This window comes from Ambystoma mexicanum, chromosome 8, assembly GCF_040938575.1.
Source record: "Ambystoma mexicanum isolate Mex_15411 chromosome 8, UKY_AmexF1_1, whole genome shotgun sequence".
Classification (NCBI taxonomy): Eukaryota; Metazoa; Chordata; class Amphibia; order Caudata; family Ambystomatidae; genus Ambystoma; species Ambystoma mexicanum.
In genome coordinates this window covers 786685457-786701705 of record NC_090929.1, presented here as the reverse complement: position 1 = coordinate 786701705, position 16249 = coordinate 786685457, and the positions used below count along the sequence as shown (strand labels likewise).

The 16249-nt window shown below is 48.7% G+C and overlaps 1 protein-coding gene across 5 annotated transcripts in view; it reads right to left on the bottom strand.

The window, feature by feature from the left end:
- ARL6 (ARF like GTPase 6) overlaps positions 1-16249 on the bottom strand; it is a 2156307-nt gene that overhangs the window by 1821695 nt on the left and 318363 nt on the right. For all 5 annotated transcript variants that reach the window (XM_069610619.1, XM_069610618.1, XM_069610620.1 and 2 more), the window contains one exon: positions 3035-3191. In XM_069610619.1, coding sequence (XP_069466720.1) covers positions 3035-3157 — 123 coding nt within the window. In that variant the 5' untranslated portion in view covers positions 3158-3191. The remainder of the gene's footprint in view (positions 1-3034; positions 3192-16249) is intronic.

The following is a 16249-nucleotide window of genomic DNA, read 5'->3' as shown; positions in this document are numbered from 1 at the left end:
CAATGTCTTCAAGGGGGGGCCCAGCGCATCCCCCGGTGCTCACATGCGCCCTCCCATCAGGCGATCTAGTTCAAAGGCCCACGGGAGCACACGGAAGATCCGCAGCCCTCCGTCGGCAGTTCTCAGAGTTTTATTTCTCCACCTCCTCGAACGGACACACTGTGTCAGGCGACTCGCAGCAACAGCCGCCCCCGCGAGTATGCAGGATCCACAGCGACTTTGTTGCCAGTGAGGACCGCGTTGGCTTTCTCCCTCATGCGGCAACAATGTATCTGCTTGGGCGCCGGCAGCTTATAGCAACTCCGCCACGGCCCCGTCACCGCGGGCAGGTCGCCCAGCGGGATCTCAGCTGCCCACAGCCCGCGAGTCAGTCTTGTCCGCGGTCCCCAAAGTGCTCACTCCCAGCACTCCTGCTCCGCTCCTCGATCTGCCCTCGGACGGCGAACGTAAAGTTCATTACGGGGGTCTCACAGGTCCGAAGCCCAAGACCGCAGCGGCTCCCTCGCGGCTCCCGTCTTCTTCTTTGTGCTGGCCGCCATTTTGTCTGTGTTCTCGGTCCGGGATCCACTGCAACCCGGTGAGGATAACTCGAGCTCCGAGCATTCCCCACACACCAAACTTTCAGCGAATGTCGCCTCAATGTTCTTACACGTATGTGTAATTTTGCAGCGCCGGCTGGTCACTGCACGCGCTCCATCTCCTCAGGATCAATACAGGATCTACGGAGCTCCTGCAAAGGTTCAGCCTCCTACGTTGCCATCCAAGCCACGCCCCCGACACCCAAATTCTTATCCCCATCTCAGGCAACTACATAACGGACGTTAAACGACTCAACAACATATATCTTATCATCCAAGCATGGATGGCGACACATGGACTCTGCCTAAATGACAAGAATGAGCTACTCCTACTAGAAACTCAAGCCAGACTTAAACTCGAGAACCAGTTTCACACCTTCAACATAGATGGCCATGGGCCTCATTACGACTCAGGCGGTAAGGGTTTTACGGCGGCGTTAACAGCGCCGACCCTTACCGCCTGAGTACGAGGTCCCTTAGCGCCATGGCGGACTTAACACCTGCTTTTAGCAGGTGTTAAAATCCATGGCGCTAAGGGACCATGGAGTTAATTACGCCACCGTAATTTACGGTGGCGTAATTAACGCCTTCCCCACTCCCATTATGCCCTATGGGGCAAAAATGGGAATGGGGAAGGGTAAATGGGGATTGGGGACTTACCGCCCCGCCAAGGTCGGAATGGGGCGGTAAGTCCGCCAACCACCATGGCGTAAACGTAGTTTACGCCATGGTGGTAAAGTCACGGCCCAGGCGGTAACTTACCGCCTGGGTCGTAATGAGGCCCCATGACATCAAGGTCTCGAAGGATGTCAAAACCCTAGGCATGTACATCGACTAAACCCTCTCCTTAACTAGACAAATCAACGCTACGGCATCCACTACGGCCTACACTTGCAAGCTCATCAATGCTTGTAGACCTTTTCTGTCCACTGATAACTGCCTTACCTTAGCCAGAGCATTAGTACTAACTAAATTAGACTATTGCAATGCCCTATACTTGTTGCACCACCCAACACAACCTAATAAAACTGCAAACATATCAAAACAATGCGCTCAGAGCAGCAACCAACTTCCCAAGAACACTCCACATCTCAGAGTTCAGGCAGAGTGTGCGATGGCTCTCAATAAACCAAAGAATCAAACTCAAGACACTGTCACTTACTACGTACAAATGTCTGAAGAATCAAGCACCCATGTACCTGTGCGATAAATTCAAACTCTACACATCGGACAGACGGACTACATCGTCCCAATCCAACGCCCTTATCATTCCAAAGTTTAAACTCCAAAAGGTAGGCTGAAAAAGCTTCCTGGTACTTGCAGCTAAACATTGGAATTCTCTACCCACTAGCATCAGGGTGGAACCTTCCTACCTCAAATTCCGAAAGAGTGTCAAACTTTGGCATACTAGGAACGAAGTCTAACTGCCCCCCAGCTTTCCAGGCTGGGTTTGTATTTGTATTTGTATTTATTGTTCTATATAGTGCCTTAATCCAAGGCGCTTTACAATGAACAACAAAATATACATTAAACATGGAAACATGGAACAGTAGAAGCCATAACGGTAAACATGAATCAAACCAGAAAATCAGCATGCAGAACAATTTACATATAAGAAAGAGGAGAGGAGGGGGTTGGAGAATGAAGTGGGAGAGAGAGCAGTGAGTGAAGTGAATAGTAGGAAGAAGGGAGATTTAGAATGAAAGGAGAAGATAAAGAACAAAGAGAAGGGTAGAAGAAAGAGGGAAAGAAGGGTAAGAGGGGGAAGGGGATCAGGGAGGGGAATGAAAAAGAAGAGATTTCAATGAGGAGCAGAAGGAAGAATAGGAAGGGGAGGAACGGATAAAGAAAGGTAGGGAGTTACAGTGTAAGGGGGCAAGGAGCTGAAAGGAACGGAAACGAGAAGAGGCACAAGGGGGTGGGGAAACTGAAAGTAAGAAGAGATCGGTAGAACGAAGGGAGCGAGAGGGGGTGTAAAATGAGAGAAGAGGTAAGGAGGAGCAAGGTCGTGAAGAGATTTAAAGACCAGACAAAGGAAGTGATATTTAAGTTGGGAATGGAAAGGAAGCCATCCAAGCTGAGAAAGTGAGTTGGAAATGGAGTCATGAGGAGAGAGAAGATAAAGGGGGCGGATGGCAAAGTGATAAAGGGATTTGAGGGGAGCAAGGTGGGAAGCGGGAAGACCAAAGAAGCGAGAAGAGAGAAGAGAAAAGAGAAGAACAGGGTTGTTGCCAACTGTGCCTATGTGATGCAACTACTGCCATACACTACCATATATATGCCTTGTCTTGTAAATATTCACCTTTGTAAATATCTAACTGTATACCTCCTGTAACTCATGTACTTGTAATAAGTAAATAATGTCCATGTAACTGTGTAACTTCATGTAAAGAAAAGTGCCCAGATGCCTAAGGGCTTGGTACGCTATATGTAAATAAATACAATACAATACTTACACTTGAAGGCTTAAGTCTGTTGATGATGGTTGTTTTACCACTGTTGTCTAAACCAAGACACAAAACATGAACCTCTTTCTTTTTTAGGCCAAGCCATCCCGCAAGCTTGTCAAATAGTCCCATGGCTCCAAATCAAACGGAGACGGCACCTGTTAATCTAAACACAAAAATCCGAACAGTTAAATGCTCCATGAACGAGAAACTGAGTTTGATAATTTTACAATTCTCCTTCAGACAACAGACAATTAACAGAGATTCTATGCAAGTAGAGCGGAAGTAGGTTTAGTCAACATGGTAGGTAAGTGGACTGTAAACAGATTAGAAGGAATAAGACTACAAATTAAAGCAGATTGGTTTAGTTGCAAACAGGAGAACTCTCGAGTATAGGTAACAGGGAAGTCTAATGCCACATTCCTTGTAATATAGTGACATTTCAGGCCTCTAACCTAAGCCCATTCTCTCAGCAATGGCACACATTCAGGGAAAGTGTGTGGGATGGCTCCCCTTCAATGTTTAACCTGGTTTCAGATTAAAAGTACTGTTTCGTGTCATGGGACAGAGCTTTCACGATAGGGGTTCAAAGCACCCTGCGTGCTCGCAAGTGCAGCCGATATTGGATTTCCTTAGATATCTTTCTGTAGTCTCTGATGAATCCTGCGGAGTCATCACCAAACCCCAGCCTAAAGTCTCCTGCCATGTGGCCAGAGGAAGTCAACTGCCACCTGATCCTAACCCTGGGGGTGGTATCAGGGGGAAGGATCACATGGGAGGAACCGGCTATCAAGCGGAAGTGGTTACTCCGCTAGGAGATACACCGTGTTCATCTTCTTCTGAGGATGAAAGTAAATCTTTCCCAGATACCTAATGGCATGCTATCAATGTACCAGTCCCTCCAAAATCAATGCCCAAATACCCTCTCAGGAGAAGTCATTTAAACAGAACACAGTTGGTGCCTCAAGGGTTCATGAATTAGAAGGTGAGAACCTTGAATTGTCATAATTCTACCTTAATAAGAAATCCTCACTCTAATGTGGAATTAGAAACTCTTTCCACAGTCTCCCCTTACTCGAACAGCTCTCATTTCATAGAGCAGTCTGAATTAACAAAGTAACATGGAACAACCTAATGTCACACATTCTTTTATGGACTCCACTTCCCATAATGCTAAGAGTACTGGGATGAGGGAGAAGAGCTCAGAGGCAATGAGGACTCAGAATGCTATGCATTCAAAAGTGTGGTCTAGTTTCTGACATTCAAGGCACCTGAGCAGAATATTAAAATACCGAAATGAGGCACAGCTGGGAAATGATGGTGACGCAGAGGAAGATAGCCAAGGAGCATTGAAAGGCCATGTGGGAGGCGAAGCTGATGAAGCCGAAGCCAACCGAGGTGCATGAGCAGCCACGGAAAGAAACCCGCCAACAGAAGTCGCCACGAAGGGTGAAAGGGAGTAGAATTGCAGAGTACGCGCAGCGCGCAAGCGACATACTGAGAAGAAGCCCTGCTGAAGAGGAGACATGCTCCCAGTGCAGCATACAGCAGTTTGGTGAAGTTGCGGAGGATCAACTGAGCGGTCATCGCTCCCGAAGACTGACACGCAAATTACCGGAGGTTCACATAAGCGGGAGAGAACGCAGACTGAATGCTGAAGGACTGCCACGAAAACCTGACAGCAAGAGGGAGCCGCTGCATAGAACCAGTGAGTTGGCTGAAAGGGAATGTCGACCCCGGGGCGTTCCATGCAAAACATTTGTTAGAATATAACAATTTTGAATACCTAACAATTGACAAATAAAAGCAGAAACTATTTTCTGAATATGAACTGAGTAAAGAAACCGAAACAAAGCGGCAAAGACAAAAGTTCCTTTATAAGGGACTAAAAGAGGGGAAAGTTTATGACCAGCATTATAAACAGCCAAGAGGCTGTCAAAAGACTTTAGAAGGATTACCAGTGGGGAAAGCCTCGAACCAGTATTACGCACAGCCAAAAGGCTACGAGAAAACCATACTAAGACAACCACTGGGAAAAGCTCATAACCAGGATTACCATCAGCCAAGAAGTTGTGAGAGAACCTCTATAAAGCAACCCAGACATAAATCCCCTTGTAAGAGATATTTTTGGGAAAGCCTATATCTCACATAGCCACCAGCCAAGAGACTGAAATCATACTGTGGCGACAAGGGTGCACCGTTTTGAGATCTCAGCTGGAGGAAGCTTGTAACACAAACTGCTATCAGTCAAGAGGCTGTCTAGAAGTTATTGAGAGGCCCTTAGAGAATAATTCTGCTATACTCCGTTTTCAGTTTGGGGAAAACTGGAACACAAGTTGTCAAAAGTCAAGAGACTATAAGAAAAGGCAGTTATTGTTCAACCCTCCTTCCACGAGAGATTGGTTTCGAGAATCTTGGAATCAATATTGCCTCCAAGTTTGAAAGTAGTTGTAAGAGTTTTTCTTCCTGGCAGGGTAGTATACCAGGAAAGAAGATGGTGGTTTGAAAGAATATTTGTTGAATTAAGAGAATCCCTTTACTTTATCAATTGTTTGACAAGCAGTGGCATTACTAAGACAAGTTAATTTGCTATCATGACAAAAGAATTTCATTTTAAGGCAATGTATTGAGAAAGGTTCAAGTGCTATCTTGACAAAAAGCAGTTCCCTTATAGAAGGTCTTACATGGGAACAGAACAATTGCATTGGTTGGAACTTGTGTTTGTGAAAGAAAGTCAATTATCCTTTCAAGAGGGATATTGTGTAAACCATCTATCAAGTTGTTTTTGAATTATCAACCAACCATGGTGGAAAAGACAATTGTTACATACTGAAAAAAGACAGAGTGGTTGAAAAAGACTTTTCTATTACCTTGAACAGAACTTTGTTGAATCAAAACTGTAACCAAAGTATTCCTGAACTGATCCAGGGGAAGGGAGTCCAACACTGGACGCAGGGATTGCTTTCAAGAACTTTTTTTTTTATCAAAGATTTTATTGATTTTGAAACATAGGAAAACAACATAACAGTGCATTAATCTCTGTATATCAGGGCTGGGAGCAAGGGGGCATTCGTAAAATCAACATTTTCAGAAGGGGGTAAGGAAAAGGAGAGAGAAGCAGATAAAGAACTAAGAACAACAAAAGAGAAGAAAAAAGAGAGAAAAAACCCTTAATATCAGTGACTGCCGTCCAATAGTCCGTCAGACTTTGCCAAAACAGGAGTTACTCATGGCACAGTCAATACATTCCTGGCTCGCTTCATTCGGCGTCATGCAGCCCTCTCCAGTCTCAGCGTCTGCCGTGTCACACCCGACTTCTAGCTGGCGTCTTCCCAGCGGCTCCATATTTTGTTCGCTTTTTGTGGGCAGCCCCTCACAGCATACACCCGATGTTCCATTTCAGCGCAAATGTCTACATCCACGACCCATTGGTCATAGTCCGGAGTGCGTTCCGCGCCCCACAGTTGTGCTATGTTCCGCCTGAGCACGGCCATTGCAGTGGAGCAGAGTATCTTTTCATACCGGGACAGATCAGTTTCATTGGAGATCCCCAGAAGGAGATTTTTTGGGCAACTTTCTATTGTCTTGCCTATAACGCTGGATAGTTTGTCACAGCATTTCCGCCAGAGTTGTTGGATGTTACTGCATTTCCATAGGATATGGAAGAATGTGCCTTCCTCGCGCTTGCAGCGTAGGCATCGTGCGTCTGTCGTCTTCCCCCATCGGAAAAGGGCCACTCTCGGGTAGTAGACGCGGTGCAGGATCTTCAGTTGAACCAGTCTGAGTCTTGAAGAAATGGTTACCTCACGCGGGTACATCAGGGCCTCCACCCAGTCCTCTGGCTGGAGCAATCCCACGTCCCGTTCCCATTTGGTCTTCAGGCTGGTTAGTTCTGGTGTCGCAAAGGATGTAATCACATTGTACATGGTGGAGGTGACCTTCCGTTCCACCTGGTCCGATACTATATTGCGCTCAAGGGGGGAGCTTTCCGGTATGTTTCGTATGTTCTGTTGGTGAGTGCTCCACGCATGTTGCAGTTGCGTGTAGTGGTATCGTTCTGTGGCTGGGAGGGAGAATTCCTCGTGCAATGTTTCAAATGGTACCAGTTTGTCTTCCCGCAGCACAGCCCCAATGGTGGCGATTCCTCGTTGGACCCATCCGGGCCATCTAGGTATTCAGGAAGATGGCAGTTGTTCCATAGGGGTTGGGCCAGTGTCAGTTTCCCATCCCATCCTAGGTGTCGGTGTGCCTCTTTCCATATTCTCACAATATGCGTCACCATATCTGGTTTCGGTGTACGACCCAGGCTTCCGTAGAGATATTCTAATGGTGCTATTGTGTTGTGGGGGTTAATTGCTTTGATGTGCAGAAGTGTCCCATCCCCATGCAACATGTCATTGACCACCGTCAACTGGCCGGCCCAGTAGTATGATTGCAGCCTGGGCAATCCAATCCCTCCTTCCCATATGGACCTCTGGAGAGTGGAGAGAGCAATCTGCGGGTGTGCTCCTCCCCATAGCAGCTTTCGGAGGATGCAGTCGAGCTTATGAAATTCTTGCTGCGGGATGTATAGAGGGGCGTTTTGCAGGATGTACAAGAATTTGGGGAGGGCAATCATTTTGAATAGTGCAGCTCTACCCAACAGTGTCAATGGCAAAGGGATCCAGTTGCGGGTATCTTCTGCGAATCTTGTTACGAGGGGGGCAAGGTTCAGGGATGTATAGTCTGCAAGTTGCTGCGTGATGCGTATCCCAAGGTATTTGAACTGCTCCGTTTCGATCTGGTAGTGGCCGTTCACTAGACTAGCTGCCGGTACACCCCCTATGGGGAATAGGATGGATTTGGCCCAGTTCACTCGTAGGCCGCTGAATGCCCCATATTGCTCCAGTATGCTTGTGACTCTGGAGCAGGAATTGGCTGGGTCCTTCAGATAGATGAGCAAGTCATCAGCATAGAGCGATACTCTGTCCTCCCAGGTTGCTGGCCAGCGAAAGCCTTCCCAGGTTGGTGTGTTTCTCAGGAGAATTGCCAGGGGTTCTATTGCGATTGCAAAAATCATGGCTGACAGTGGGCAGCCCTGCCTCGTGCCTCTCCCCAGCCCAAAGGGATCTGATTGCCATCCATTGATCCTGGTTCTGGCGATTGGACAGTTGTATAGTAGGCGTACCCAGCTCATGAAGCGCCTGCCGAAACCCATACGGTGCATTATGTCCCAGATAGCCTCCCATCTCACTGAGTCGAAGGCCTTTTCGAAGTCAATTGCTAGTAAGGCTAGGGGGCCTTGTATGCTGTCGGCTCTTTCCAGGGCTGAACATAGTCTGTAAAGGTTCATGCGTGTTGATCTCTGTGGCATGAAGCCACACTGGTCCGGGTGGATCAGAGAGGGGATGACCTGTTGAAGGCGGTCTGCTAGTATTTTTGCCAGTATCTTTGTTTCACTGTTGATAAGTGAAATAGGCCTGTATAAACTGCAGGTTTCAGGGGGTTTGTCCGGTTTGGGTATCGCTATTATCGTTGCTTCACGCAGGTCAGGTGAGAGAATGCCCTTTTCACGTGCATATTGGTACATCCGTAACAGGTGTGGGGCGATCACATTGGTCCCCACCTTCTGCCATAGCTGGATCGGGAAGCCATTGGGACCTGAGGATTTACCAGTTTGGAGACCGGATAGGGCACTTAGGATCTCGTCCTCCGTGATGTCTCTCTCCAGTAGTTCCTGTTGCGCCGCATTTAAGGTAGGGATGACGATTTCCTCCATGATCGTGGCGTCCATTTGGGTCCTGGGTTCCCTGTAGAGTTCAGCGTAGTACTCCGCAAAGCCTTGTGTTATGTCCTGGTCCGTTACGCGGGTATTTTGCTCTCCTGTTTCCAGCCGCCAGACATGGCTACGCCCCTGCTCCTTCCTTTCCAGCCATGCCAGCATCTTCCCGGCTTTGTCTCCCGTTTCATAGATTCTCGCTCGCATTGCAGTATGTGCATGCCTTGCATTATCCATTGCTGTATTTTGAAGCTTCTTTTGTGCTCGAAGCAGTGTGCGATTTGTGTCCGGTGTGTCTTCGCTTATATGCTTTTCCTCTGCCTGCTTCACTTGCTGTTCTGCTTCAAGTATCTTGTTAAGATGCTTTCTTTTTTTTGCAGTCGTCCATGATATTAGCTCGCCCCTTAGCACTGACTTGTAGGCCTCCCACAGTGTCTCAGGGTTTGAAGCAGACTCTGTATTAAGCTCAAAGTATGTGTTGGTGCTCTCCTGCAGTTTATCCACTAGCTCAGGGTCACCCAAGTAGTAGTTATTTAGTCGCCAGCTCGGCGGGGGAAGCGGCCTGGATGTTGTAGTTTTCAATTCTAGCGGGGAGTGGTCAGATATGCCCCTAGGAAGCAGGTCTATTTCTTGTACCCTGTGTAAGTCAGAGGCCGGGACAAAAAATAGTCCAGCCTAGATAGGGAAGCATGTACCCCTGAATGGAAAGAGTATTCCCTAGTGTCTGGGTGGAGTTCTCTCCATGTGTCGCATAGACCCAATGCATTGGTGAATGTGGCGAGTCGGGTAGATGCGTTGGGGTTCCTGTTGCGTAAGTGTGAACGGTCTAAAGTTACATTCATGACTTTGTTGAAGTCTCCACCCAGTACCATAAGGTTAGAGGTGTCGTTTGTGATCAGCGGGGCAATATCTGTGAGCAGTGGGTCTAGTAGGGTTGGTGGTGCGTAGATGGCTAACAATGCAATAGATTGGTCCCATAGCGTGCCAGTCGCATATACTTATCTGCCGCCAGTGTCCTGGGACACTGTGTTAAGTTGGAAAGGGAGGTTTTTATGTATCAGGACCATGAATCCCCTTGATCCCATTGTAAAGCCTGAGTGGAGTGTCAACTTATAGTTCGTGCGTTTGAACAGGGTGCATTCCGTGCCCGCAAGATGGGTCTCAGTCAGAAGCACTATGTCTGGTGCCTGTCTATTAAGGAATTGCCGAACCAGGCGCCGCTTGACTGCGTTGCCGAGGCCATTGACATACCACGTCATGAGCCGGAGTGTTCTGAGGGCGTTAGTGGTATTGTTGTATGATGCCATGTCTGCTTATAGAAGTGGAGATGTGTGCTGCTAATGACGACGCATCATGTCTCACGAGCTTGTGCCCATGCGTTATGATCGTCCTGACTGGCCCTGATGTGCTTCGTGTCTGACGTGTCCCATGTTTAATTAAACTTAACAAACCCGCTACCCCCCACCCCATACTCCTCCCAACTAGAAGCATCGGTCGCCCGAACCTGAAAAACCACAGGTGTCAACTGGACACCTTACATGCAGTTAACTCAACTTGTGTCCGTGTGCTAGTCCCTAGCGGTGTACGATCAGGGGTTAGCACCGCTAAGACTACTCTCTGATGTGTCTATGGGTGGGGGGGGCCCTCTAGCGTGCGGCTGCGAGTCGTCCCCGCGGCCGCAACTTGGAAAGTGTATTGATTCATATCAGCTGGTACGGTTTGCGATTTAGGTTAGGGTGGTTCATTGTGTACTCACTGGCATAATGCTAGGCGTCGCCAGGAGTGGCGTCAGGGGTCATCCGTCGCTGTCCTCCAGTAGGTCTTGTTCCGGGGGCAATCGGGGTGCATGTTGTTGGCCGGGGGGTGGTCTGTTGTTTCTTCCCCTGCTGGCTCGGGGAGTTGACCAGCCTCCCTCTATATGTTGTTCCGCCCAGTGCCATGCTTCCTTCGGATCATTGAAGTGGACTGATGTGCCTTTGTAATAAATCTTAAGCTGTGCCGGGAAAAGTAGGCAATATTTGACCCCCAATGTTTGCAGGTGCTTTTTAAGTTGGTGAAAAGACTGCCTCGCTTTCTGAACCTCTCTCGTGTAGTCCGGAAAGAAGGCAATTTTTGAGCCGTTAAAGGTGATCGGGCCTTTGGTCCGTGCCAGTTGCAGTAGGGCGTCTCGGTCCCTGTAATTTAAGAATCTCACAATTACTGTGCGTGGTGGCGCCCCTGGTGCCGGTCTACCTGTGGGTACTCTATGTGCCCGCTCTATAGAGAAAAACTTGGAGAAGGAGCTCAGGTCATATAAGTCTGTTAGCCATTGTTCAAGGAAGAGCTCCATGCAGGCGCCTTCGGCTTTCTCAGGTATGCCAATTACGTTATTGCATCTTGAGCGGCCCTCTCCGTCTTCAATTCGGTTTTCCAGCAGTTTGAGTTTCGATGTGACGCTTCTGAGCTGATGTTGCATGTCGCATACTCCGTCTTCTGTAGTCGAGATGCGCTGTTCGGCTTCGCCGGTACGTGCCGTCAGCTTTTGGAGATCATGTCTGAGGAGGGACACATCCAGGCTTATCCCATCCATTTTCTGCTCCATTGACGTGCAGGAATCCGCTATGGCGGCCATGACATCCCTCAGAGAGATTGCGTTATCAGGGTGCCCTTCTTCCAGGGTGACTGGATGGTAGTCGGGGACCTGTGTTGGAGGGATTGTATATTGCTCCATTCTGCTCTGTGTCGGGAGTTTCTTGGTTTTATCTTTCCCCATTCTCTCCGATGCGTCCCGAGGTCACTGCAGTAGTTTAGTGAGGTGCGTTGTGGCATGCTCTTGATTCGATCGCACGGTTGCACCAGAGTACAGATGATCTCAGGTGATGTCTGGCAGCTTCACAGGGCGGTCACGCAATGTCTGTGTTCCATGTATTGCAATTTGTGACCCCGTGGAGGGCAGGCACGTTCTTTGTTATGTGGGCTGCGGGGCTGCTTACGTTTCCAAAGGCTAGGGTAGCACGCTTTGCGGGGTACACAGGGTTGTTTTGCCTGGCCAACCAGGGCAGTTTTATGCTAGTTTCATCTTCCCCTCTTTGCTTCTATTGACGGGCTGTTGGTGTGGGCAATGTTCGCACTGGGGTATGTCCTCGCGCCTGCCCAGTTTCGTTGGTTGAGTGACTGACTCTGCCGCTTGCAATGTTGACAAGGTAGCGGTGCATGAAACTGTTATTTTATATATAGTTAGTAAGCAACCGCTCCGCGTTACGAACGCGCCATGCACTGGGCTCGGGGGAAGTACGATCCTGCAGGGAGCGCCGCCGTGAACGTGTTATGGCTGGAGCCACAGTCCGCTCCGCTCCGACATCGGCAGCTGTTCCACTGCTCACCCCTCTCCTGCTCCCCAATGCGTCCACCACAGGTATGCTCTGTATTCTCCCAAGGTCCGGTAGGGAGCCGCTGGTCTCTCCGGGCGTTTGCAATCTACGGGCTGGTTGGCTTGGCGCACACCGGTGTTACTCACCACTCCGAATAGGCCGAAGATGCGGAGAAAATGACCTTGGAGGTGTTGGTAGTATAGAATTCCGAATTCAGCCTTCCACCCCAGCTCCCCTGATTACAAGACTCAGGCTTCCTCAAAGAGGGGCCCTTTTCAACAATGTACCTCTCTGCTGTTTCAGTTAGAACAGACAGAGGTGCCAATTAAGTAAAAGAGTGGGGAGAACACACACCGCCAATACCAATGCTGCAAAAGAATACCAACATATTAGACAGTGTTGATGTTATACAAGTGGTTAGAACAGTTGAAATGATTAGACAACTACCTATATGGATATTGGAGTGGAGTTGCGTTTCCCCGGGATAATCTACAAAGAATAACACGAATGAGTGGAATTGAGCTAACTCAGTATTGGTTCCCACTTTAGCTATAAAATTGATAACAACTGACCTGAGTAAAGATAAATGGAGAAGAGGAGTCCAGGATTCTGAAGACAACGACAGGAAAAAATAACAAACAGGGAAGTTAGTATAGGTAAGTAACCCCGAACGGCACGAGGGACGCACTAGTGCCGGTTTGGTGCAGTTCAGGAAATCATTCAAATGCACTAAAGAGCAATCTCACAGGAAAGTCACTCAATGTCCCAAAATCCAACAGAAGATAATGTCCTTGGAAGACAATAGATATGTACCTGAGTACAGGAGTGTAGTCGAGTAGCTGTTGAGATGATCCGGATGTAGACAGCAAGTTGATGTGCAGAGCGGCAACCAGGGAAGAACCACAAGACACAGAAGAGAGCCGTATCCAGTAGCGTTCCGAGTCCAACAACCAGACGATCACAACAAGAATAAAGGAGGAGACGAAGCAGTCCAAAATTCAGGCAATAGGTCAAAACCAGGAGTTCAGATAAGGATTTGTGTGGGGAGACACGAAGAGGAAACGGATGAAACCGCATGTAGCTGGTAACGCTAATTAGCAGCAACAAGCCCCTTGGAAGACGGTGGTTTTATAGTCGTAAGAGAGGCGTGGCTTGCTGTACGTCTTCCACGTACAAGACGTGTCAGGTGACCTGGAGTGCGTCGACATTTGTACAGACGCCATGGTAGCTTGTACCTGGACCATAGAGGAGCCTGTAAAGAAGTTGTATTCTGCAAGGATGCCGGCGGGGAAGTCTGAAGTGTAACAACCGGGTGCGACGCAACTGCTGATTCTTCCTCTTCGCCCCCTAGTGCAACGAAGACGCGTCTCCTCACCTTCCAACGGCGGCGTCTCCAACGGTATGCTGTGGTGAGTCTCCCTCGTCCGCGCAGCGGGCTGTGCTGGCTCGCGGTCTCCGACGGCGGTCACTGGTTGTCAACACGCGCCGCTCAACACTTGACAATGCGTGCAGAGGGGCGGAAAATCAAATTGCAGTCAGGTACGAGTCACCGGTTTCAGCGCCGTCCTCTTACACCCCGCGGGGGGTGGTTGCAGCTCACTGTGTGGCCCGACCTGGGCCCAGGAGATACGCGGCGGCCATTTTGGTTACAGCAGCCATTTCAAAACGTGGCCTCAAACCACAGTTGATGTTTCTCCTCCTCACATATGCGTTTTGTCCCCCAAATTCACCAGGATATAGAACAGATCATCCGCATTCCGTACGTTTGCTTATTCTTGCTCCATCTTGTCGAAATCAGGCAGGATGTTTCAGGATTATGTGGCGGCTCGCGGAGCGGTGCAGATTCACGTCTGCATCGTCTCGTAGCACGCTTTCAAGAACTTTTAAGTTTGAATTACAAAATAATTTTGTTGAATTAACGTTAGCCATATTTTCCTGGTATGACTTTGTTGTGTGTATTAGTGTGAGGATCAGAGATATATTGGACACTAGGTAATTTCTCTTTAGTTTTAGTTTGATAGGCAGGGACCTCCCTATTAGGATAGGGAAAGTTAGGAGTTTATCAAACCCCTTTTTATTTTGAATAAATGGCAAATCTTAAGAAAACGTTACCTTTGTGTCTGTCTCGCATCTCTGAGAGGCTCTCTGTCTCTGTATCACTCTCTGCGTGCGAAAGACACGTTGTTGGGTGCATATTTGCTAGAGCCAGCCCAGCCATTACTGACATCTTGAAGGAAGAGGGTTCAGGAAGGGTGCTTTTTCAGGATTAAATTTAGAATAAGTGCATCAGCGACAAAAGGATCCTCAAGGTGGAGCTGGACCAGTATTTAGAGACACCAATAAGGAATTGCAGGAATGTGCCATCACACTAAGGGCGCATTTTTTATTTTTTTGTAATATTTTTACAACGTATTCCCCACGCCACCCACCCAAGCATGAAAATAAACATTGGTAGAACCCGAGACTTAGGAATCATCAGTACTGCATTAACATTACCAGTCCGCTGTTGTAATCAGGTATTGAACATATGGGCTCCATACCTCCGGGGGACGGGCATGAAATGGTAAAGTCTGTATGAAGGCAATCTCGACTTCATGACTGTAAGCAATATCCTGCAGCCACCCTAGCACGCTGGAAGGGCGGCCCCTCCCCCAGGCCATGGCCACCCTCCTACGCGCTAACACAAAAGCAATAATCCCACCAAGAGCCTCCACATGGGCTGTAGTGCCTTTGTACAACCCAACAGCGCCAAGGTAGGATCCAGTTGCAGCTATTTGCCTATAATCAGAGAGCTTCTGGTTAACACCTCCGACCAAACCTCGTAGATCAGTGGGCACGCCCACACCAGGTGGAGAAACCCTGCTGGGACGAAATTACACCTGCCACATTCGGCTGGGTAAGTGGGGAAATGCTTATGGAGCCTGGCTGGGGTGTGATAGACCTGGTGTAGGAAATTAAAACGTATTCGCTTGTACTTGAATTCAGGGAAACTTTCTGAGTCTGTTTCAGCATGTACACCTAATCTGCATCACTAATAGTTTACTCCAGAGCTGTCTCCCATTGCCTCCTCTTGCCTCTTCCCTCCCATGGTACCTCGGACACCAAGCACTCATAAATCTGTGACACTATACAGCTCCCCCTTGTGATTGAATCACCCCTTGCAATAGTGGCAAAACCAAGGGCTGCACCGGGAATGATGTAAGGAGGCCCCTAAGTGCATGTCGCAAACATCCAGCGCTGCGTTACCCCCAGTTCTCTTGCCTGTTGGACTGTGAGGAAATCCCAGTCCACGAATAAATCACAGAGGGTCTCAATTCCTAGCTTATTTGCCAATTGGAGATATACCCGTTCACTAGTTATAGACAGGCCAGGGATGTGGCATGCTGGAAGAAGAGGCGAGTACAGAATGTTAAGGCCTACCCTCCCCACCATCTTTTGCCAAACCGTGCAGGTAATTTTGACCACGTTTAGAGTGTTGGGTGTTGCCCGAGTCTCCCCAAGGATAATCGCTTGCAGCAGATGAGGGGCCACTAGTGCCCTCCCCACCTGTTCATGCAGCCTCACAAAATGTGTGGTGTACCAGTGCCCAATGAAGTGTGCCAGAGCCGCCCAATAGTAACGCTCGACATCAGGTAGAGCCAGGCCCCCTCTCGTTGCCGGCTGTGTCAACGTCATGTAGGCTACCATTGCTGTCCTCCCAGCCCATACCAGATCAAGAATAAGCGTGTGCAGTTGCCGAAAGAAACTGCCCGACAGCAGTAAGGGCACGTTGAGGAAGAGATATAGAAATTTGGGGAGGAAGATCATTTTAACAATTTAAATTTGCCTAATTAGCGCAAGTGGAAGCGTCCGCCATCTGCCCACCACCTCCTGAAGTTTCTTGGTCGCCCTCCCATAGTTATCGCGGATTAGTTCCTCCCGACTGCGAGACACCAGCACCCCTATGTACCAGACTCCTGTGGTCTCCCACCTGAGGCCAAACTCGTCTCTGAACTCGATGGTTCCTTCCATAAAGGGGAATACCACGGACTTGCTATGGTTAATTCTCAGGCCTGAAAATTCCCAGAAGCCTAGCACCTCCCTCATCACTGGGCATAGATTGTCCTCCGGGTTGCT